This window comes from Trachypithecus francoisi, unplaced genomic scaffold (genome assembly GCF_009764315.1).
Source record: "Trachypithecus francoisi isolate TF-2019V2 unplaced genomic scaffold, Tfra_2.0 Lachesis_group16, whole genome shotgun sequence".
In the NCBI taxonomy this organism is placed as follows: Eukaryota; Metazoa; Chordata; class Mammalia; order Primates; family Cercopithecidae; genus Trachypithecus; species Trachypithecus francoisi.
In genome coordinates, this window is record NW_022681461.1 from 34,674,081 (window position 1) to 34,698,980 (window position 24,900).

A 24,900-nucleotide genomic window follows, 5' to 3' on the forward strand; every position below is an offset into this window, starting at 1 on the left:
AATCCTTCTCTTACCATCAAAGCCATTGGTCATCAATGATATTGAAGCTATGAATATATAGACTATGAAGAATTAAGCTTCAATTCTTTTTATTTCTTTTTTTGAGATGGAATCTTGCTCTGTCACCCAGGCTGGAGTGCAGTGGCGCGATCTCGGCTCACTACAAGCTCTGCCTCCCAGGTTCACGCCATTCTCCTGCTTCAGCCTCCTGAGTAGCTGGGACTACAGGCACCCACCACCACGCCTGGCTAATTTTTTCGTATTTTTAGTAGAGACGGAATTTCACCGTGTTAGCCATGATGGTCTCCATCTCCTGACCTCGTGATCCGACTGCCTCGGCCTCCCAAAGTGCTGGGATTACAGGCGTGAGCCACCACACCCAGCCTAAGCTTCAGTTCTTATATAACCCCAACACCAGACTTAAAGCCAGGAGAACTTCGAGGAGTCAAAGTTGATAACCGAACAATTCTCCCAGTAGAAATACCCATCCATACGTTAATCCTGTCTGAAGACATCCTGCACTCATGAACTATCCCCTCATTAGGCCTCAAAACAGAAGCAGTCCCCAGATGCTTAAATCAAACTACCTTAACCACTACATGACCAGGTCTTTACTATGGACAGTGCTCAGAAATTTGTGAATCTAACCAGTTTTATACTTATTGTCGTAGAACTAATCCCCTTAAAATATTTCAAAACCTGATCCACATCCACATTATAATATCACTGTAAAGCTATTCAATATTAACATTTTAAGTTAAAGATTGAGGGGGTCTACACCTCTCTGCAGTGAATGCCTCAACTAGATACTTCTGCATGATCCATTATTATCCTGTCAATAATCATAACTTTATTCTCCATTATTCAGTTAAAATTAAATTTCACTTATATTATCCCTACACCAAAAATAATCAAAACAAAAACACAAGGTTCCCTGAGAATTAAAATGAATGAAATCTATTCACCTCTTTTGCTACCCCTACAATTCTAGGCCTACCCGCAGTAGTATTAATCATTCTATTTCCCACTATTTCCAACCTCCAGTCATCAAATTAGTAACCGATTATTTTCTATTCAACAATGATTAATCCAACCTGCACTAAAACAGATAATAGTTACCCATAACATTAAAGGACGAACGTGATCCCTTATAATAATATCCCTAATTATCTTCACTGCCTCAGTGAACCTCCTTGGGCTTCTACCCCATTCATTTACACCAACTATCCAATTATCAATAAACCTAGGTTTAGCAATCCCCTTGTGAGCAGGCGCAGTAATTACAGGCTTCCGCTTTAAAATGAAAACCTCTGTGGCTCACTTTTTACCACAAGGCACACCTATGCCACTTATCACTATATTAGTAATCACTGAAACCATTAGCCTATTTATTCAACCCGATACCATTAGCTGTGCGATTAATAGCCAACATTACAGCCGGTCATCTAGTAACACATTTAATTGCAGGAGCCACACTAGTACTATTAACTATTAGTTTTCTCACAGCTTCAGTTGCTTTCATTATTCTAATCCTACTGACTATTCTCGAATTCGCTGTAGACCTTATTTAGGCTTATGTCTTCACACTATGCTTGCCATATGGTCAAAGCCAGCCCCTGACCACTAACAGAAGCTCTCTCAGCTCTACTAACAACATCTGGCCTGGCCATGTGATTTCATTTTAATTCTACTACTCTTTTAACCCTAGGCTTATTAATCAACACACTAACTGTATACAAATGATGATGTAATATTATCCGAGAAAGTAAATTTCAAGGCCACCATACAACAGTTGTCCAAAAAGGCCTCCAATTTGGAATAATTCTATTTATTATCTCAGAAGTATTCTTCTTTGCTGGTTTCTTCTGGGCATTCTATCACTCTGGTCTAGCCCTAATGCCAGAATTAGGAGGACAGTGACCCCCAACAGGCATTTTTCCCCTCAACCCCTTAGAAGTACCCCTCTTGAATACATCTGTATTACTTGCATCAGGAGTGTCAGTTACTTGGGCTCATCACAGCCTGATAGAAGGTAATTGAAAGCAAATAATTCTAGCACTATCCATCACAATTACCTTAGGTATTTACTTCACCCTCCTACAAATCTCAGAATACTTTGAGGCCGCTTTTACTATCTCTGATGAGATCTACGGCTCAACAATCTTTTTAGCCACAGGCTTTCATGGATTTCATGTTATTACTGGATCAACATTTCTCACTATCTGCTTCCTCCGCCAATTAAAATATCACTTTACGAGATGGCCGAGGAAGAGCTCCGGTCTGCAGCTCCCAGCATGATCGATACAGAAGACGGTGATTTCTGCATTTCCAACTGAGTTACCTGGTTCATCTCATTGGGACTGGTTGGACAGTGGGTGCAGCCCACGGAGGGCAAGCTGAAGCAGGTCAGGACATCACCTCATCCGGGAAGCACAAGGGGTTGGGGGATTTCCCTTTCCTAGCCAAGAGAAGCCATGACAGACTATACCTGGAAAATCGGGACACTCTCGCCCAAATACTGTGCTTTTCCAACTGTCTTAGCAAACGGGACACCAGGAGATTATATCCCATGCTTGGCTTGGCAGGTCCTATGCCGATGGAGCCTTGCTCACTGCTAGCGCAGCAGTCTGAGATTGACCCTGAGGCAGCAGCCTGGCAGGGGGAGGGGCATCTGCCATTGCTGAGGCTTGAGTAGGTAAACAAAGTGGCCAGGGAAGCTTGAACTGGGTGGAGCCTACCACAGCTCTGCAAGGCCTGCTGCCTTTGTAGACCCCACCTCTGGGGACAGGGCATAGCTGAAAAAAAGGCAGCAGAAACTTCTGCAGACTTAAACGTCCCTGTCTGACAGCTCTGAAGAGAGCAGTAGTTCTCCCAGCATGGTGTTTGTGCGCTGAGAATGGACAGACTGCCTCCTAAAGTGGGTCCCTGATGCTTGTATAGCCTAACTGGGAGACACTTCCTGGTAGGGGCCGACTGACACCTCACACAGGTGGGTGCCTCTCTGGGATGAAGCTTTCCAAGGAAGGATCAGCCAGCAATATTGGCTGTTCTGCAATATTTGCTGTTCTGCAGCCTCCACTGCTGTTACCCAGGCAAACAGGATCTCGAGTGGACCTCCAGCAAACTCCAACAGACCTGCAGCTGAGGGACCTATTAGAAGGAAAACTAACAGACAGAAAGGAATAGCATCAACATCAACAAAAAGGACATCCACACCAAAACCCCATCTGTAGGTTACCAGCACCAAAGACCAAAGTAGATAAAACCACAAAGATGGGGAAAAACCAGAGCAGAAAAGCTGAAAATTCTAAAAACCAGAGGGCCTTTTCTCCTCTAAAGGATCACAGTTCCTTGCCAGCAACAGAACAAAGCTGGACAGGGAATGACTTTGACGAGCTGACAAAAGTAGGCTTCAGAAGGTCGGTAATAACAAACTTCTCCAAGCTAAAGGAGGATGTTCGAACCCATCGCAAGGAAGCTAAAAACCTTTAAAAATGATTAGACGAATGGCTAACTAGAATAAACAGTGTAGAGAAGACCTGAAATGACCTGATGGAGCTGAAAACCATGGCACGAGAACTACGTGACACATGCACAAACTTCAATAGCCAACTTGATCAAGTGGAAGAAAGGGTATCCGTGATTGAAGATCAAATTAATGAAATAAAGTGAGAGGAGAAGTTTAGAGAAAAGAAGAGTATAAAGAAATGAACAAAGCCTACAAGAAATATGGGACTATGTGAAAAGACCAAATCTACATTTGACTGGTGTACCTGAAAGTGACGGGGAGAATGGAACCAAGTTGGAAAACACTCTTCAGGATATTATCCAGGAGAACTTCCCCAACCTAGCAAGGCAGGCCAATATTCAAATTCAGGAAATACAGAGAACACCACAAAGATACTCCTCGAGAAGAGCAACCCCAAGACACATAATTGTCAGATTCACCGAAGTTGAAATGAAGGAAAAAATGTTAAGGGCAGCCAGTGAGAAAGGTCGGGTTACCCACAAAGGGAAGCCCATCAGACTAACAGTGGAGCTCTCAGCAGAAACTCTACAAGCCAGAAGAGAGGGAGGGCCAATATTCAACATTCTTAAATAATTTTCAACCATCAAATAGAATTTTCAACAATCAGAATCTCATATCCAGCAAGCTAAGCTTCATAAGTGAAGGAGAAACAAAATCCTTTACAGACAAGCAAATGCTGAGATATTTTGTCACTACCAGGCCTGCCTTATAAGAACTCCCGCAGGAAGCATTAAACATGGAAAGGACCAACCAGTACCAGCCACTGCAAAAACATGCCAAATCGTAAAGACCATTGATGCTAGGAAGAAACTGCATCAATTAATGGGCAAAATAAACAGCTAACATCATAATGACAGGATCAAATTCACACATAACAATATTAATCTTAAATGTAAATGGACTGACTGCCCCAATTGAAAGACACAGACAGGCAAATTGGATAAAGAGTCAAGACGCACCAGTGTGCTGTATTCAGGAGACACATCTCATGTGCAGAGACACACATAGGCTCAAAATAAAGGGATGGAGGAAGATCTATCAAGCAAATGGAAAGCAAAAAAAGCAAAGGTTGCAATCCTAGTCTCTGATAAAACAGACTTTAAACCAACAAAGATCAAAAGAGACAAAGAAGGCCATTACATAATGGTAAAGGGATCAATTGAGCAACAAGAGCTAACTATCCTAAATATATATGTACCCAATACAGCAGCATCCAGATTCATAAAGTAAGTCATTAGAGACCTACAAAGAGACTTAGACTCCCACACAATAATAATGGGAGACTTTAACACCTCTCTGTCAATATTAGACAGTTAACAAGGATATCCAGGACTTGAACTCAGCTCTGCACCAAGTGAACCTAATAGACATCTACAGAACTCTCCACCCCAAATCAACAGAATATACATTCTTCTCAGTACCACATTGCACTTATTCCAAAATCGACCACATAGTTGGAAGTAAAGCACTTCTCACTAAATGTAAAAGAACAGAAATCACAACAAACTGTCCCTCAGACCACAGTGCGATCAAATTACAACTCAGGACTAAGAAACTCATTCAAAACTGCACAGCTTCATGGAAATTGAACAACCTGCTCCTGAATGACTGGGTAAATAAATGAAGGCAGATATAAAGATGCTCTTTGAAATCAATGAGAGCAAAGACACAACACACCAGAATCTCTGGGACACATTTAAAGCAGTGTGTAGAGGGAAATTTATAGCACTACATGTCCATAAGAGAAAGCAGGAAAGATCTAAAATTGACACCCTAGCATTACAATTAAAAGAACTAGAGAAGCAAGAGCAAACACATTCAAAAGCTAGAGGAAGGCAAGAAATAACTAAGATAAGAGCAGAACTGAAGGAGATAGGGCACAAAAACCCTTCAAAAATCAGTGAATCCAGGAGCTGGTTTTTGGAAAACATCAACAAAATAATACACTGCTAGCAAGACTAATAAAGAAGAAAAGAGAAGAATCAAATAGATGCAATAAAAAATGATAGAGGGGATATCACCACCGACCCCACAGAAATACAAACTACCATCAGAGAATACTATAAACACCTCTACTCAAATAAACTAGAAAACCTAGAAGAAATGGATTAATTCCTGGACACTTACACTCTCCCAAGACTAAACCAGGAAGTAGTTGAATCCCTGAATAGACCAATAGCAGGCTCTGAAATTGAGGCAATAATTAATAGCCTACCAACCCAAAAAACTCCAGGACCAGACGGATTCACAGCTGAATTCTACCGGAAGTACAAGGAGGAGCTGGTACCATTCCCTCTGAAAATATTCCAATCAATGGAAAAAGAGGGAATCCTCCCTAACTCATTTTAGGAGACCAGCATCATCCTGATACCAAAGCCTGGCAGAGACAACAAAAAGAGAGAATTTTATACCAATATCCCTGATGAGCATCGATGCAAAAATCCTCAATAAAATACTGACAAACCGGCCGGGTGCGGTGGCTCAAGCCTGTAATCCCAGCACTTTGGGAGGCCGAGACGGGCGGATCACGAGGTCAGGAGATCAAGACCATCCTGGCTAATACGGTGAAACCCTGTCTCTACTTAAAAATACAAAAAACTAGCCGGGCGACGAGGCGGGCGCCTGTAGTCCCAGCTACTCGGGAGGCTGAGGCAGGAGAATGGCATAACCCGGGAGGCGGAGCTTGCAGTGAGCTGAATCCGGCCACTGCACTCCAGCCTGGGTGGCAGAGCAAGACTCCGTCTAAAAAAAAAAAAAAAAAATACTGACAAACCGAATCCAGCAACATATCCAAAAGCTTATCAACCACGATCAAGTCGGCTTCATCCCTAGGATACAAGGCTGCTTGATCATTCACAAATCAATGAATGTAATCCATCACATAAACAGAACTAATGACAAAAACAACATGATTATGTCAATAGATGCACAAAAGGCCTTTGACAAAATTTTACAGCCCTTCATGCCAAAAACTCTCAATAAACTAGGTACTGATGCAGCATATCTCAAAATAATGAGAGCTATTTATGACAAACTCACAACCAATATCATACTGAATGGGCAAAAATTGGAAGCATTCCCCTTGAAAACTGGCACAAGACAGGGATGTCCTCTCTCACCTCTCCTGTTCAACAAAGTGTTGGAATTTCTGTCCAGGGCAATCAGGCAAGAGAAAGAAAGAAAGAGTATTCAATTAGGAAAAGAGGAAGTCAAATTGTCCCTGTTTGCAGATGACATGACTGTGTATTTAGAAAACTACATCATCTCAGTCCAAAATCTCAAGCTAATAAGCAACTTCAGCAAAGTCTCAAGATACAAAATCAATGTGCAAAAATCACAAGCATTCCTATACACCAATAACAGACAAACAGCCAAATCATGAGTGAGCTTGCATTCACAATTGCTACAAAGAGAATAAAATACCTATGAATCCAACTTACAAGGGATGTGAAGGACCTCTTCAAGGAGAACTACAAACCACTGCTCAATGAAATAAAAGAGGACACAAACAAACAGAAGAACATTCGATGCTCATGGATAGGAATAATCAATATTGTGAAAACAGCCATACTGCCCAATGTAATTTATAGATTCAGTGCCATCCCCATCAAACTACCAATGACTTTCTTAACAGAATTTGAAAAAAACTACTTTAAAGTTCATATGGAACCAAAAAAGAGCCCACATTGCCAAGACAATCCTAAGTCAAAAGAACAGAGCAGGAGGCAAACTGTACTACAAAGTTACAGTAACCAAAACAGCATGGTACTGCTACCCGAACAGGGAGATAGACCAATGGAACGGAACAGAGGCCTCAGAAATAACACCACACATCTACAACCATCTGATCTTTGACAAACCTGACAAAAACAAGCAATGGGGAAAGGATTCCCTATTTAATAAATGGTGCTGGGAAAACTGGCTAGCCATATGTAGAAAGCTGAAACTGGATCCGTCCTTACTCCTTATACAAAAATTAATTCAAGATGGATTAAAGACTTAAATGTTAGACCTAAAACCATAAAAACCCCAGAAGAAAACCTAGGCAATACCATTCAGGACATAGGTATAGGCAAGGATTTCATGACGAAAACACCAAAAGCAATGGCAACAAAAGCCAAAATAGACAGATGGGATCTAATTAAACTAAAGAGCTTCTGCACAGCAAAAGAAACTACCATCAGAGTGAATAGGCAACCTACAGAATGGGAGAAAATTTTTTCAATCTACCCATCAGACAAAGGGCTAATATCCAAAATCTACAAAGAACTTAAACAAATTTACAAGAAAAAAACAAACCCATCAAAAAGTGGGCAAAGGATATGAACAGATACTTCTCAGAAGAAGACATTTATGCAGCCAACAGACACATGAAAAAATGCTCATCATCACTGGTTATCAGAGAAATGGAAATCAAAACCACAGTGAGATACCATCTCACACCAGTTAGAATGGCGATCATTAAAAAGGCAGGAAACAACAGATGCTGGAGAGGATATGGAGAAATAGGAACACGTTACACTGTTGGTGGGAGTGTAAACTAGTTCAACCATTGTGGAAAACAGTATGGCGATTCTTCAAGGATCTAGAACTAGAAATACCATATGACCTAGCCATCCCATTACTGGGTATATACCCAAAGGATTATAAATCATGCTTCTATAAAGACACATGCACACGTATGTTTATTGCAGCACTATTCACAATAGCAAAGACTTGGAATCAACCGAAATGTCCATCAGTGACAGACTGGATTAAGAAAATGTGGCACATATACACCTTGGAATACTATGCAGCCATAAAAAAGGATGAGTTCATGTCCTTTGTAGGGACATGGATGCAGCTGGAAATCATCATTCTCAGCATGATGAGATCACAGGGGAACTCTGTGATCATGGCTTCATTCTCCTGATCAAACATCACTGTTACGCTTACAGGACTTAATACGCTAATTACAGCCCTCTACTCCCTATGTATACCAATCACGACATAAAAAGGGACACTTACATATTACATTAACAGTATTAAACCTTCCTTTACATGAGAAAATACATTAATATTTATACATGTTACACCTATTCTTCTATTATCCTAAATCCTAAAATTATTATGGGCTTTACATGCTGTAGCTATAGTTTAACCAAACCATTAAATTGTGGATCTAATAATAGACGCCTGCAACTTCTTATCTACTGAGAAAGTATGCAAGAACTGCTAACTCATGCCCCCATGCCTAACAACATGGCTTGCTTAACTTTTAAAGGATTGGAGTCGTCTATTGGTCTTAGGAACCAAAAACATTGGTGCAATTCCAAATAAAAGTAACAAATATATATTTTTCCAGTATTATAATAGCCCCAATCCCCTTAAACACACCAATTATTATTACCTTAGTCAACTCTTGCAAAAAGATTCATACCCAAATTACGTAAAAATAGCCATCACATGCGCCTTCACCATTAGCCTCATCCCAACAACTTTTATATATACAGACGAAGAAGTCATTATCTCAGACTGACATTGAATGACAATCCAAACAAAGTCTCACTAAGCTTTAGACTACTTCTCCATAATATTTATCCCAGTAGCACTATTTGTTACCTGATCTACTGTAGAATTCTCAATATGATATATAAACTCAGACCCTAACATTAATCAGTTTTTCAGATATTTTCCTCATTACAATATTCTGGTTACCGCCAACAACTTCTTTCAACTCTTTTATTGGATGAGAAGGTGTAGGAATCATGTCTTTCTTATTAACTGGCTGACTATAGGGCCGAGCAGATGCTAATACAGCAGCCCTCCAAGCAGTCCTGCACAATCGCATCAGTGATATTGGCTTTATTTAGCTATAGTATGATTCCTCTTTTCCCCCCACACATGAGAGATTCAACAAGCATTCATTCTAAACCCTGCCTCTAATCTTACCCTTCCATTAATTCGCCTTCTTTTAGCAGAAGCAGGAAAGTCAGCTAAATTCGGCCTCCATCCCTGACTTCCATCCACCATAGAAGGCCCAGCCCCAGTCTCAGTCCTGCTCCACTCCAGCACTATAGTTGTAGCAGGAGTTTTCCTACTCATCTGCTTCTACCCTGTAATAGAAAATAACCTCTGAACCCAGACCTTTACATGTAATCTCTAGGGGCTATTACCACCTTATTTACAGCAATCTGTGTTCTAACACAAAGTGATATTTAAAAAGTCATAGCATTCTCCACCTCAAGCCACCTGGGCCTTACGATAGTCACAGCTTGCATTAATTAGCCACACCTAGCATTTCTTGACATCTGCACCCATGCCTTTTTTAAAGCTGTATTATTTATATGCTCAGGCTCCATCATCCACAATCTCAATGATGAACAAGATATTTGAAAAATAGGACTATTCAAGACTTTACCCTTCACTTCCTCTTCCGTTATTATTGGTAGCCTTGTACTTACAGGTATGCCTTTCCTCACAGGCTTTTAAAAACCTTATTATCGAAACCGCAAATATTGTCATATACCAACCAACGCCTGAGCCCCTTCTATTACTCTCATTGCCACCCCCTTAACAGCTGACTATAGTACCCGTGTTATTTTCTTTGCTCCGAGGACTGGCCACGCAGGGGTGGGAAGGGCCTGGGCCACGCGTGACACTTGGGGGCCCTGCTGCAAAGCCGCTTTTTCTGGGGGTGGGGCAGACGCTTCATGCCGCCCTGCCCAGCAGGGTTTCCAGGTCTGAGGTGCCCACCCTGGCCCCAAGAGAATGAACCAGCCGCAGAGGATGGCGTCCGTGGACACGGACAAGGAGCTCAGTAACCTCCTGGACTTCAGCATGATGTTCCTGCTGCCCGTCGCCAATGGGAAGGGCCGGCCTGCCTCCCTGACCAGGTCGCAATTCAGAGGTTCAGGTCTTGAGGACCGGCCCAGCTCAGGCTCCTGGGGCAGCGGCGACCAGAACAGCTCCTCCTTTGACCCCAGCTGGACCTTCAGCGAAGGCGCTCACCTTGCTGAGTCGCATAGCAGCCTCTCTTCATCCACATTCCTCAGACTGTGACTTGGAGGCAAGAGCAGCGAGCTGGACGCCTATGCCTCCTTTGGGAGACACGCAGGCGTGGGCGGCCTGACTCAGGCTGGCTTCCTGCCGGGCGAGCTGGCCCTCAGCAGCCCCGGACCCCTGTTCCCTTCGGGCATGAAGGCGACCTCCCAGTACTACCCCTCCTACGCCGGCAGCTCCGGCAGAGAGAGGTGGACGGCGGCCTGGACACGCAGTCCACAAAGGTACAGAAGGTCCCGCCTGTCTTCCATCCTCGGCATACCTGCCCAGCTCAGGTGAGGACTACGGTAGGGATGCCGCCACCTACCTGTTTGCCAAGACCCCCAGCAGGGCCTATCCCGCCCCCTTCTACATGGCAGATGGCAGCCTGCACCCCTCAGCCCCTCAGCCGAGGTCTGGAGTTCCCTGGGCCAGGCGGGCTTTGGCTCCATGCTGGGCGGGGGCTCATCCCCCCCACCTCTCCCGCCTGGCAGCGGCCCTGTGGGCAGTGGCAGAGGCAGCAGCACGTTTGGTGGCCTGCACCAGCATGAGCGCATGGGCTACCAGCTGCACAGAGCAGAGGTGAACGGTGGGCTCCCGGCTGCATCCACCTTCTCCTTGGCCCCCCGGAGCCACGTACAGCAGCGTCTCTAGCCACAGGCCGCCTGTCAGCGGGGCCGACAGCCTCCTGGGCTCGCGAGGGACCGCAGCCGGCAGCTCCGGGGATGCCCTCAGGCAGGCATGTCCTCAATCTACTCCCCGGATCACTCAAGCAGTAACTTCTCGTCCAGCTCCTCCACTGCCAGTGGGATCCCCCCAGGGCCTAGGAGGGATGTCGCACTGGCCCGGAGCAGGAGTCCCCGGTGCCTTATCACCCAGCTACGACGGGGGTCTCTATGGCCTGCAGAGTAAGATAGAAGACCACCTGAACAAGGCCATCCACGTGTTCTGCAGCCACACCGTGGGCACGGCCTACAACGGGCACACGCTGCTGCCCGGCGACAGGGCGCTGGCCTTGGGCTTTGCCGGCCCCATGCTGCTGGTGGGGGCAGCACACAGGCCTGGTCGGAGGCTGACACCCTCAGGACGGCCCTGTGGGCAGCGCCAGCCTCATGCACATCCACGTGGCCCTCTCCAGCTAGCCAAACGCCCTCCCCGACCACTCTTGGCCTCCCGACTCCTACAGTGGGCTAGGGAAAGCAGGCCACTGGTGAAATCAAGCCAGAGGAGGAGGATGAGGAGAACACGGCGGCGGCTGACCACTCAAGAGGAGAAGAAGGAGCTGAAGGACCACCAGGTCCCAGACCAGCCCAGACGAGGACGAGGACGAGGACAAAGATGACCTTCTCCCCCCAGAGCAGAAGGTGAAGCAGGAGAAGGAGTGCCAGGTGGCCAGTAACGCCAGGGAGCGACTGCGAGTCCCTTAAGAGGCCTCTTAAGGAGCTGGGGCACATGTGGCAACTGCACTCAACAGCGAAAAGCCCCAGACCAAACTGCTTATCCTGCACCAGGCTGTCTCGGTCATGCTGAACTTGGAGCAGCAAGTGCGAGAGCGGAATGTGAATCCCAAAACAGCCTGTTTGAAATGGTGAGGTGTTGGGCGTGTTCGGAGACCCCCAGATGGTGCTTTCAGCTGCGCACCTGGGCCTGAGCAAAGCCCACAACCCCGCAGGGCACATGTGAAAGGTACGCCTCTGTGGGACAAGCCACTGGCCCTCAGCCCTGTGGGCTGGGCCCAGAACACCCACTGGAGGCCCTGGGCTTCATCCACATCCACACCTCACACAACTGTTCTCAGCATTGAGCCAACACCGACCTGATTAGGCTCGGAGTGATGGGGGCAAGGAAGGTGACTCTGGATCCAGGAGCTCCCTGGGACCCTGGCTCACCTCTCACTGGCCTCACTCCCCCTGCCCCCAAATCTCAGCCACCGTGTCACCCTGTGACCTGCCCCATGGATCCTGAATCTGCGTCTTGGCCCTGTTGTCTGGGCTGATAGGAGCATTTCTTTTCTTTCTTTTTTTTTTTTTTTCAGTAAACAAAACCTGAAAGCAAGTAACAGAACATACACTTTGTCAGAAAAGAAAAAAAATGCCTTAACTATAAAATGTGGAGACATCATATTACTTGAGGGAGATGCTGAGAAAACTTGGCTTATTCTTAAAAAGCCAGCAGCAAATTGTGCCTAGGCATAATTTAAAGAAAATGAAAAGAACATTAGTTATCAAAAAAAAAAAAAACAAAACTGGACTGACCTGGGCCAGGCCGGACCAGACTGGCCTAGAGGACTTCAGAGGGAGACTCCCCTGGTAGGCCAGTCTCAGCTGACCTTGACTGTCCTGCTTCCAGACAGGGCCCATCTGTCTTCCCCTTGATCCCCTGCTGTAAAGACATTACCTCCGATGCCACCTCCATGACCCTGGGCTGCCTGGCCACAAGCTACTTCCTGAAGCCGGTGACTGTGACCTGGGACACAGGCTACCTCAACAGGAGTGCTGTGACCTTCCCAGACACCACCCTGACACCCTCTGGCCACTACGCCACCACCAGCCATCTGACCACAAGCAAATGTTCACCTGCAGCGTTGTACACACTCTGTGGTCTGCAGGCCAGGTCAGTACCTTCAGTGTCTACTCTAGGGACTTCACCCTGCCCACCATGAAGATCTTACAGTCCTCCTGTGATGGCAGTGGACACTTCCCCCTGACCATCCAGTTCCTGCGCCTCATTTTTGGGTACACCCCAGGTGCCATCACCTGGCTGCAGGATGGGCAGGTCGCGGATGTGAACTGCTCTATCGCCTCTCCCATGCTGAAGGGGGAGCTGGCCTCCACACAAAGCAAGCTCACCCTCACCCAGAAACATTGGCTGCCCGACCACACCTACACCTGCCAGGTCACCTATCAAGGTAATGCCTTTGAGGACAGTGCCAAGAAGCGTGCAGATTCCAACCCGCAAGGGGTGAGTGCCTACCTGAGCCGGCCCAGCCCCTTCTACCTGTTCATCCGCAAGTCGCCCACAATCACCTGTCTGGTGGTGGACCTGGCACCTAGCAAGGGGACCGTGAAGCTGACCTGGTCCCAGGCCAGTGGGAAGTCTGTGGCCCAGGTCCTCCTAAGGCAAGAGAAGCAGTGCAGTGGCATGTTCATCATCACGTCCACTCTGCTGGTAGGCACCAGAGACTGGATCGAGGGGGAGACCTACCAGTGCAGGGTGACCCACCTCCACGTGCCCAGGGCCCTTGTGCAGTCCATGACCAAGATCAGCGACCCTTGTGCTCCCCCAGAGGTCTATGTGTTTGCAATGCTAGAAGAGCTGAGGAACCTAGACAAGCGCACCCTCACCTGCCTGATCCAGAACTTCTAGCCTAAGGACATCTTGGTGCAGTAGCTGCACAACGAGGTGCAGCTCCTGGATGCCTGGCACAGCATGACGCAGCCCTGCAAAACCAAGGGTTCTGGCTTCTTAGTCTTCAGCTGCCTGGAGGTGACCAGGGCCGAATGGGAACAGAAAAATGAGTTCATCTGCCCCGTGGTCCATGAGATGGCGACTGGCTCACAGACCATCAAGAATCTGGTGTCTGCAAATCCCATTAAATGTCCTCCTGCCTTCCTCCCCACTAGGGCTCTGTCCAGCTGTGTGGTGGGAAGGGCTGGCCAGACCTTCTGTCCACTGTTGCAACGACCCCAGGAGGCCACCCCCAATAAACAGTGCATGCTCAGAAACAAACAAACAAACAAACATAAAATCCCTAGAAGAAAACCTAGGCAATACCATTCAGGACATAGGCATGGACAAATACTTCATGACTAAAACACCAAAGGCAATGGCAACAAAAGCCAAAATAGACAGATGGGATCTAATTAAACTAAAGAGCTTCTACATAGTAAAGGAAACTATGATCAGAGTGAACAGGCTACCTATAGAATGGGAGAAAATTTTTGCAATCTATCCATCTGACAAAGGGCTAATACCCAGAATCTACAAAGAACTTAAACAAATTTACAAGAAAAAAACAACCCCATCAAAAAAATGGGTGAAAGATATGAACAGACACTTCTCAAAAGAAGACATTTATGTGGCCAACAAACATATGAAAAAAAGCTCATCATCACTGGTCATCAGAGAAATGCAAATCAAAACCACAATGAGATACCATCTCATGCCAGTTAGAATGGTGACCATTAAACAGTCAGGAAACAACAGATGCTCGAGAGGATGTGGAAAAATAGGAATGCTTTTACATTGTTGATGGGAGTGTAAATTAGTTCAACCATTGTGGAAGATAGCGTGGCAATTCCTCAAGGATCAAGAGTTAGAAATACCATTTGACCCAGCAATTCCATTACTGGGTATATACCCAAAGGATTATAAATCATTCTACTATAAAGACACATGCATATGTATGTTTATTGTGGCACTACTCACAATAGCAAAGATGTGGAGCCAACCCAAATGCCCATCAGTGATAGACTGGATAAAGAAAATTGTGGCACATATACACCATAGAATACTATACAGCTATAAAAAAGGATGAGTTCATGTCCTTTGCAGGACATGGATGACGCTGGAAACCATCATTCTCAGCAAACTAACACAGGAACAGAAAACCATACACCTCTTGTTCTCACCCATAAGTGGGAGTTGAACAATGAGAATACATGGACACAGGGAAGGAATATCACACACCAAGGTCTGTCCAGGGGTGGGGGTCTAGGGGAGGGATAGCATTAAGAGAAATACCTAATGTAGTTGATGGGTTGATGGGTGCAGCAAACCACCATGGCATGTGTATACCTATGTTAACAAACCTGCACATTCTGCACATGTTTCCCAGAACTTAAAGTATAGTAATTTTTTTTTTAAAAAAAACGCTGAACATGTATTGTAGGCTTACATTGGACTCAATGTATTTTATGGATAATCTCATTTAATCCTCATAACAACCCTTGGAGAACATGTATGATTATTATCTCTATTTTAAGCATGGAGAACCGAATAGCTTACCCGAGGTGGCATGACTAGTAAATCATTGGACCGGGATTCAAACCAAAAAGTCTGATCCCAGAGTTCATGCTTGTAAGCCTTCCTAACCACGATAATGCTTTAATCTGGCATTAATTGTTCTCTAATTTGTGTAGGTTTGAGATTTTTCATAATATTAAGAATACTTCTTGAGGAATGTCCTCATAATCATTATAACTGCCTTCATCTAATTATTTTTAGGGTATGAGTGAAACTAAAAAGTAAGACTCATCTAAAAATAATCATCTGTTTTGGCCATATCTCCAGTGACACATGAATTTAATTCTTTTTATTGTTTTCAGAATGAAAAATTAAAGAGGTTAAAATTAGCTGGCAATCAAGAAATATTTGTATATGAAGATCCAGAGATTTGGGTATACTTAATGAATACAAGCTATATAAATATTAAGACTCTACTGTGCTCCAAATACTATACAGGGAGCTAGGGTTATGAAGATAGGATTAGCATCAGAAAAGAAGGACTATCCCTTAGTTGGAAGGCTGAACTAAAAGGAAAAGTTTGATGTGATAGGCAAATTCAACTGACAGGTCCACTACCCATAGCCCCTTCCCTTTAAGAGCTTATAATTAGGAAAAATCAAATGTATAATCAAATCATTGCAATGCAGTGTGTAAGTACAATAATTAAGGTAATGGGAAAACATAACAGTACAAGTAATTCAGCTGAAGGTTTATGTAAGATAACTAAGATGACATTTCAACTATTGGTTGAGTTGGGCTCTCCCTCATGAATGGGATTAAGGCCCTTATAAGAGGCTTCATGCAGCATTTGGCCCCTCTTGCCCTCCACTTTCGTCCACGTGAGGACACGGCGTTCCTCTCCTCTGAAAGATGCGGCAACAAAGCTCCCCTTGGAAGCAGAGAGCAGCCCTCACCATACACCTGAACCTGCCAGCACCTTTATCATGGACTCCCAACCTCCAGAAGTGTGAGAAATAAATTTGTTTATAAATTATCCATTGTCAGGTACTCTGTTATAGCAGTGTACATGGACTACCACAAACCCAGTACACCATGTTAATGAGTTCACACGTTCTTTAGTAGACAGTGTATAAGGTGGGAAATTAGAGGCTTTATCCAGGGGAATAACATGGTGAGATTCACATTTTAGAAAGATAGCTCTACTTTTATTATAGAACAGCAGTTCTGAAAGTGTGGGGACCTCTGGGACTCCCTTTTAGGATGTCTGTGAAGTAAAAAGTATTTTCATAATAATGGATGTTATTTGCTCTTTTCACTCATTTTTTCATAAGCATAGTCTTCCAGGGGCAACAAGATATGTTTTCTATTTAACCAAACATTAAAGAAACTTGCAAAAATATAAAACAATGTGACTCTTATCAAAGTTTATTTTGGAAATAGTTATTTTTCATAAGTAATGTATTTTTCATAAAATATATTACTTATGTTAACAGGTAATGGTTTTTAGATAAATTAATAAACACTTATATTTTATTAGCTTTAATATTTAATATGGTAAATACTGGTAGATATAACTCACAGAAACAAAAGTTTTTTGGCAACCTCAGTAATTTTTAAGAGTGTACAGGGAAGCCTGAGATCAAAAGCTTTGAGAACTCCTGACATAGAGGGGACATTGTATTAAGGAGAGGCTAATAGTAGAGAAATAGCTAATTAGACAGATTTTACAAGGATCTAGGTCATTGGTTTTCAAACCTTTTAAGTATATATACTCACTAAAAGAATTTTGAAAAACCACATCCTCATACATTTTTAAATTGATAGCTAATTTTTTTGTAAGTTTAAGTAGTTATAATGTATTTTAAATATGACATTTAAATGGCAGCTATGTCAATCTTTTAAATGTGTCCAACTGAATCTAAATGGTGCTTGCAGTGAGCCGAGACCTCGCCACTGCACTCCAGCCTGGGCGATAGAGCAAGACTCCATCTCAAAATAAATAGTGCAGCAATTTGATACCCACTTATCACCAACTTAAAAATATATATGAACAGACTTTTTTCTTTTTTTTTTTTTTTTTTTTTTTACAAACTTTGTATCATTCCTTTTTCTCTTTAAAATTGTATTTCCATTTCCCTTCTCATTCCAAATTTTGCATAATGTGTTACATTTTGTATTTGGATAATCTTATCATCACCTATTTTCTTTGTAACCAAAATAGGTATATAAGTTGAAATTAATTAAAAATTTTCCTGTGACCAACAAACTTGTAACTATTCACATTTTTCTTCTGGGTTATCATTGAAGTTACTAGGATACAGTTTTCCAAAGCAATGTAAATAACAAATTTGGACAATTGCTTTAAAAATTTTATTGGTGAATGGAGCAATCCCTCCCCTCCAATTGGATTGTTTATCCTTGGGTGAATATTATTTATTTCTATAATGGGATAAGGTTAAGCATAAATTCTGTATTCATTTTGCACTTTACAGATGTCAACACTGAGAAAACTTGTTTGTGTAAATGAGTGGACGTGAATGGAAGGAGTTTTGTTATAACAGTATCATTCATTTCTATGATTCCTTCTGAGATATGTAGGAAAAAAGTACAGTAATATACCATTAAAATTATCTGTTATCTGGCAGTTTCATTCAATCAGATCTATTATTTTTCAATTTTATTAAAAGCAGAGAATTAAAACCACTTGACTTTCAAAAATGAGTTTACTAACCAGTCATCAGGTTCATCTGTTTTCTCAATTTCTGAAAAGTGTACCAAAAAGTTTTTAAAATTAATTCCAGCTATATGTTACGCTTTCACATGGAGGTACCTTGTTTAAACTAATACATTCAGAAAAGTTTGGAAAAATAGAATATTATTAATACTTTTTTTAACTCTTTATTTTTATTTTTATTATACTTCAAGTTCTAGGGTACATGTGCATAACGTGCAGGTTTGTTACATATGTATACTTGTGCCATGTTGGTGTGCTGCACCCATCAACTCGTCAGCACCCATCAACTCATCATTTATATCATGTAATACATTATTATTAACATTTGATCATGTTTTAAATATATGATTTAAACATAGCAAACCTCTGAGCTACCTCAAAGTTTGAGTAGATTTTGTGAAGAATGTCCTTCATACAACCCATTTGGTGATGCCAGGCATCAAATAAATGACAATTTCTGACAGGAAAACTCGGACTGCATTTTTCAAGTCACTGAATATATTAATAATATGTGATTTAAAACCTGAGAAACAAATGACAGAACAAATGCATGGAGGTATGTTTATTATGAACCCAATGAAGCATATCCAGAGCTCCTTCCTTCCAAGCTTCCTTTCTAATTTTATATAGAAAATTATGTACTTTCATGTATAATTTTGTATTATTTGTCATAATGAAAGCCTAAAAAAAAAAGACTTGAAATGATATAAGCTTTGGGACCTGTATCTCTGCCTATACATGTGAAAAAATCATGAGGGCAGTCAGGATAAGCTTAAGATGATACATATCTGGCAAAATTAATTTCATATTATGAAAAGATAATTTCTCATTAATTTGCAATAAATAATACAGAGTAAAATATGACTAAGATTATAACTTATGAAGTAGGGTATGTGGTAAAAGACATGGTTATTCCTTCAGTAAATGTGTTAGGGGAAGGTATGAAGTGAATACTGATGTATGACTTTGGGGAATAATTAGAAACAACTTATATGAAAATCAGAAATAACTTATTTTTCATCATGATCAAAATTTTCCTATGTATTTAATGAAAACAATATATACTGCTAAAATCAAATCAGGCAATTAGCATATAGTTTTATTTTTATATTTGCAAGTAGAATAAATATTTTATATAGTGCAATGAAGTTCATTAAATTTTGTGTAAATATTTTGGAATATGAGTTGATAGGTTTTAGCTAACTTATTGAATAATAAACACTGTCTTAGTCCTTTTATGCTGCTATAACAATACCTGACAATGGATAATTTATAAAGAACAGAAATTTATTTCTCACACTTCTAGAGGTTAGGAGTCCATGAAAAAGGTGCTGGCAGGTTCAGGCGTCTGGTGAGAGCTGCTCTCTGCTTTCCAAGATTGACCTTTGCTGCTGCATCCTTCAGGGAGGAGGAACGCCACGTCCTCACATGGACAAAAGTGGAAGGGCAAGAGGGGCCAAATGCTGCATGAAGCCTCTCATAAGGGCCTTCATCCTATTCATGGGGAGAAGCCCTCATGGCCTAATCATCTCTTAAAGGCCCCACCTGTTAATACCATCGCATTGACAACACCCGAATTTTGGAGGAGACACATAGCAAACACTAAATCTGAAGTCTGAAAGAACTCACATAATTTTTATTCACAGGATTTGCCCCATCATATCATTTTTTTAAAAACTCAATTTCATTTAAAAGAAACTTTGTTATCTATATTGTTTTTCTTGTTCAAAAATGCTCTTTTGTTTTAAGCTAGCAATGTTATGGCATGTCCTAGGGGTTGATGCTAATAACTAGGGGAAAACAGTGCCTCTGCTTAAATGTTTTAAAAAATTGGTGAAACAGGATTTTGGACTCCTAGAGGATCCTTATACTCTTTTTACTACAGAAGTACCCATCGGATGATCTTTGTACATTATTCTTCACCTTGTTCGATGACCTCTGTACTATTCATGAGATAAGGATGTGACCTAAACTATAACAATGGGTTAGGAGACTGATTTGAGATATTTCTAAGCTATACTCTAAAGGAACTTGGTGGGTCATTAGACACTGGAGTGAAAGATGAGTCAAAAATAATTTAGATTTTCAGCCTGAGCAGTTAAATAGATTGTGATGCTATTTACTGCATAAGAAACATAAAGTAATCAGCAAGTTTTGGAAAGAGATTGGAATTCTGTTTGCCTATAGATCTTTAATGTGGAAATGTTCTAAAAGTCTGGAGCACTAAAGAAAATTCAAAGATATGGTTATAAATTTGGGAGACTTTAGTATATAGGTGGATGATACTATCTAAGGGAAAGCTTTTAACCAAGAGAGGAATAAATCTGATGATGAGACCTGGGAAACCTTCAATTTAGAAGAGGCAGAAAAGAATTAGTAGTGTTGGAAAAGTATAATTGAAAACAAAATCTCCCAACCCAGAAAACTTTTCCACAAAGATAGAAGAGAAGGAAAACAATTTTATGATTGAGTAAGCATTAGAGCAGGATGTGATGTGTATCACAAGTAGTCCCCTAAGAGACTGCAAAGACAGAAGGAAATCTTACCCTTTTATATAGCCAACCTGATATAACCCCTTTCATTGAAGTTCTTAGGATAAACATTAACTAGTCCTCAAGTAAGACTTGACAGCACTATTTGTTGCATATGTAGTTTATTCTAAATTCACTTGGTAATTGGAGTGACTTTGCTAATTGGCTTTATACAAAGGTAAAAAAACACTTTTCATATCTTCATGACAGGAGATAGTTTTGCAGCTTGGAAGGAGGCTCCTGCTGAAGTGAGGCTTCTACGCTCCCACAGAAACTGGGATTAAGGGCGCTATCTTCCTTGATGACTGTATTCCCAAGAGATGGTTACAGGTTCTTGAGAAAGACATTCATGGGTCATAAAGCTGGCAAGAGGCTTTGAAGCAAGAGATTTTTAAAAGATTTACATACATTTCAAAAAGACAAAGAATTTACAAGTTTTCTGAATGCTCTAAGAACAAAAAAGGAAGAGTCTTTCTTCTTATTTTCAACAGGGGGAATTAATTTTGTTTCTTTTTAAATTTGTATTTACCCTTACATAAGTGAAAAAAAATCTGTGGAAATGTGCGGGAAATTACAGTGAGTGCTATATGAAAACCAGAGGAAAAGCATATTTTACAAGGAGTGAGGGAATAGTGCTGTCTTCAAGAACATTACTTTCCCCTTGTGGGATAAAACTAACATACATTTGATACTAACATAACTAGATATGTAAAATTTGTAAAGACTAAATATGAAAAGAATATAGCATTAGGGTGTTTAATTATGTAGTGTGGACTGCCAGTACTATAGGAAATCAATGGCCTGAGGGCAAGAAGACCTGGAGTAGGCAGGGAAGGATTTGTGGAAATAAGGAAACTTAAATGGTATTTTGAAGGAGAGATTAAATCTATGTAATTCACATTTTTAATCTCATCGGTCCAAAACACATCTCTGTAGCTGTCTCTATAATAAAGATAAACTTAGCAATGGAACCATGATGCTCCCAGTCCACTGGGCCAAAACTTTCCCTTGGATAGTGTTAATGCTTGAGTGAACAATGGCACCATTTCTGTGACTTTTCACTTTCTGTATTCCTCCTCATAGTCACCCGCTCTTCTGATTAACAGGTTCTTTCTTTTACAGCTTTAAGTCTTGCCTTGGAACCATTTTTTTTTCTGCAGGATACTTATATGGATTCATTTAAAGCTTAACTTGCAAAGAGCAGCTTATTGTCACTTCTTAGAAGGTACTCTGCAGTTAACCTTGGTGCTGTCTACAGAGACAAAAATAAATTTCCTTGGATTTTAGTTATCTTTCTCTGTCAGAGGTTCCCAAGACCACCCCCAGGTTGACGATTTGCTAGGAAGACTCACAGGACTCAGCATATATCCATATTCATGGTTATGATTCCTTATAGGGAAGTAACACAAAGCAAAATTAGGCACACTCTGCCTGGCACATACTAAATTTACAGACTCCCAGAAGAAAAGTAGATATTAGTATAAACCATATTATTTGCACAAATAATCTAGGCATAGTGAGCCACTCTTATTCAGGGAATTGTGGAATCCCTCCTGAAATCTAAGCTCACAGGTGCCAGGCAAAAAAGGCCCTTTTAATCATAGAAGCCTCGGGCCTGCTGTGATAACTCTTTTCTCTATACTTTTAAAAAATTTATTTATACAATGATTTGCAGGTAAAATCAAGAGTCCACATATCAAGTTAACTGCCTTTTAAATGTTCTTCATATATTACAGGTATGCTCCAGAATCACTGACAGAGAGCAAGTTTTCTGTGGCCTCAGATGTTTGGAGCTTTGGAGTGGTTCTGTATGAACTTTTCACATACATTGAGAAGAGTAAAAGTCCACCAGCGGTCAGTGTGCTTTTTATTTACTTTCAGTTTTTTGTTGTTCGTTTGATTTTTATAAATTATGGGGTACAATTACAATTTTGCTACATGCATACATTGCATAGTGGTGTAGTCAGAGCTTTTAGGGTATCCACCACCTTAATAACATACATTGTACCCTTAAATAATTTCTCAGCATCTACCCCACCAATGGCTTACCCTTCCAAGTCTCCATTGTCTGTCATTCCACATTCTGTGTCCATGTGTATACATTATATAGCTCCCACTTATAAGTGAGAACATGTGGTATTTATCTTTCTATGGCTGATTTGTTTCACTTAAGATAATTACCTCCATCCATGTTGCTACAAAAGACATTAATTTCATTTGTTTTTACGGCTGAGTAGTATTCCACTGGGTATGTATACCACATCTTCTTTATCCAGCCATCCACGGATGGATACTTAGGTTGATTCCACGTCTTTGCTTTTGTGAAGAATGCTGCAATAGACATACAGGTGGCGGTATCTTTTTGATACAGTGATTTCTTTTCCTTTAGGTAGATACCCCATAGTGGAAATGCTGGATCGAATGGTAGTTCTATTTTTAGGTCTCTGAGAAATCTTTATAATGTTTTCCATAGAGGTTATACAAATGTACATTCCCAGCAACAGTGTATAAGAGTTCCCTTTTCTCCGCACCCTTGCCAACATCTGTTATTTTCTCTCTCTCTCTTTTTTTTTTTTCTTCCCATTCTGACTGGAGTAAGACATATCTCACTGTGGTAACTTTTTTCTCTCTTTTTTTTTTGTCATTCTGACTGGAATAAGGCATATCTCATTGTAATTTTAATTTGCATTTCTCTGGTGATTAGTGATTAGCATTTTTTCATATGCCTCTTGTCCTTTTGGGTGTCTTCTTTTGAAAAATGTCTACTGATCTCCTATGTCCAGTTTTTAACATGATGATTAGGGGGTTTTGGTTGAATTCCTTGAGTTCCTTATAAATTCTGAATGGTAGTTCCTTGTCAGATACAAAATTTGCAAATATTTTCTCCTATTCTGCAGGTTTTCTGTTCATTCTGTTGATTATTTTGCTATGCTGAAATTTTTTAGTTTGATAAAGTCTCATTTGTCTATTTTTGGTTTTGTTGCCTATGCTTTTGAGGTCTTTGGAATTCTTTGTTTACACCCATTTCCAATAAAAGTTTTCCCTAGGTTTTTTTTTCTAGTATTTTTATAGTTTCAGATCTTACATTTAAGTCTATAATCGATCTTGAGTTAATTTTTCTATATGGTGATAAATATGGGTCCAGTTTAATTCTTCTGCATATGGCAATCCAATTTACCAGCACCATTTATTGAAAAGGGTGTCCTTTCCCATACTGCCCAAAGCAATCTGCAGATTCAATGCAGTTCCTATCAAAATGCCAATATCATTTTTCCACAAAATTAGAAAAAACAATCCTAAAATTCACATGGAACCAAAAAGAGCCCTAATAGCAAAATCGATTCTAAGCAAAAAGAACAAAGCTGGAAGCATCACATTACTTGACTTCAAATTATATTACAAGGCTACAGTAACCAAAGCAGCATGGTACTCATATGAAAAACAAACACATAAACCAACGAACATAATAGAGAACCCAGAAATAAAGTCACATATTTATAGCCAACTGATCTTTGACAAAATCGACAAGAACATACATTGTAGTTTTTATTTTTTTATTTTTTATTTTTTTGTATTTTTGTAGAGATAGAGTTTCACCACGTTGGCCAGGCTGGTCTTGAACTCCTGACCTCTTGATCCGCCCGTCTTGGCCTCCCAAAGTGCTGGGATTACAGGCGTGAGTCACCGTGCTCAGCCTAAAACTTTTATTCACGTTATTTATTTATTTATTTATTTTTATTATACTTTAAGTTCTAGGGTACATGTGCACAATGTGCAGGTTTGTTACATATGTATACTTGTGCCATGTTGGTGTGCTGCACCCATCAACTCGTCAGCTCCTATCAACTTGTCATATACATCAGGTATAACTCCCAGTGCCATCCCTCCCCCCTCCCCATAATAGGCCCCCGTGTGTGATGTTCCCCTTCCAGAGTCCAAGTGATCTCATTGTTCAGTTCCCACCTATGAGTGAGAACATGCGGCGTTTGCTTTTCTGTTCTTGTGAGAGTTTGCTGAGAATGATGATTTCCAGCTGCATCCATGTCCCTACAAAGGACATGAACTCATCCTTTTTTATGGCTGCATAGCATTCCATGGTGTATATGTGCCACAATTTC

General features: G+C 41.4%; 1 protein-coding gene and 1 pseudogene across 3 annotated transcripts in view; both read left to right on the forward strand.

The window, feature by feature from the left end:
* JAK2 (Janus kinase 2) overlaps positions 1-24,900 on the forward strand; it is a 163,891-nt gene that overhangs the window by 127,747 nt on the left and 11,244 nt on the right. For all 3 annotated transcript variants that reach the window (XM_033237251.1, XM_033237253.1, XM_033237252.1), the window contains one exon: positions 22,519-22,636. In XM_033237251.1, the coding sequence (XP_033093142.1) occupies positions 22,519-22,636 (118 nt within the window). The remainder of the gene's footprint in view (positions 1-22,518; positions 22,637-24,900) is intronic.
* LOC117098544 lies at positions 8,331-12,795 on the forward strand (annotated as a pseudogene).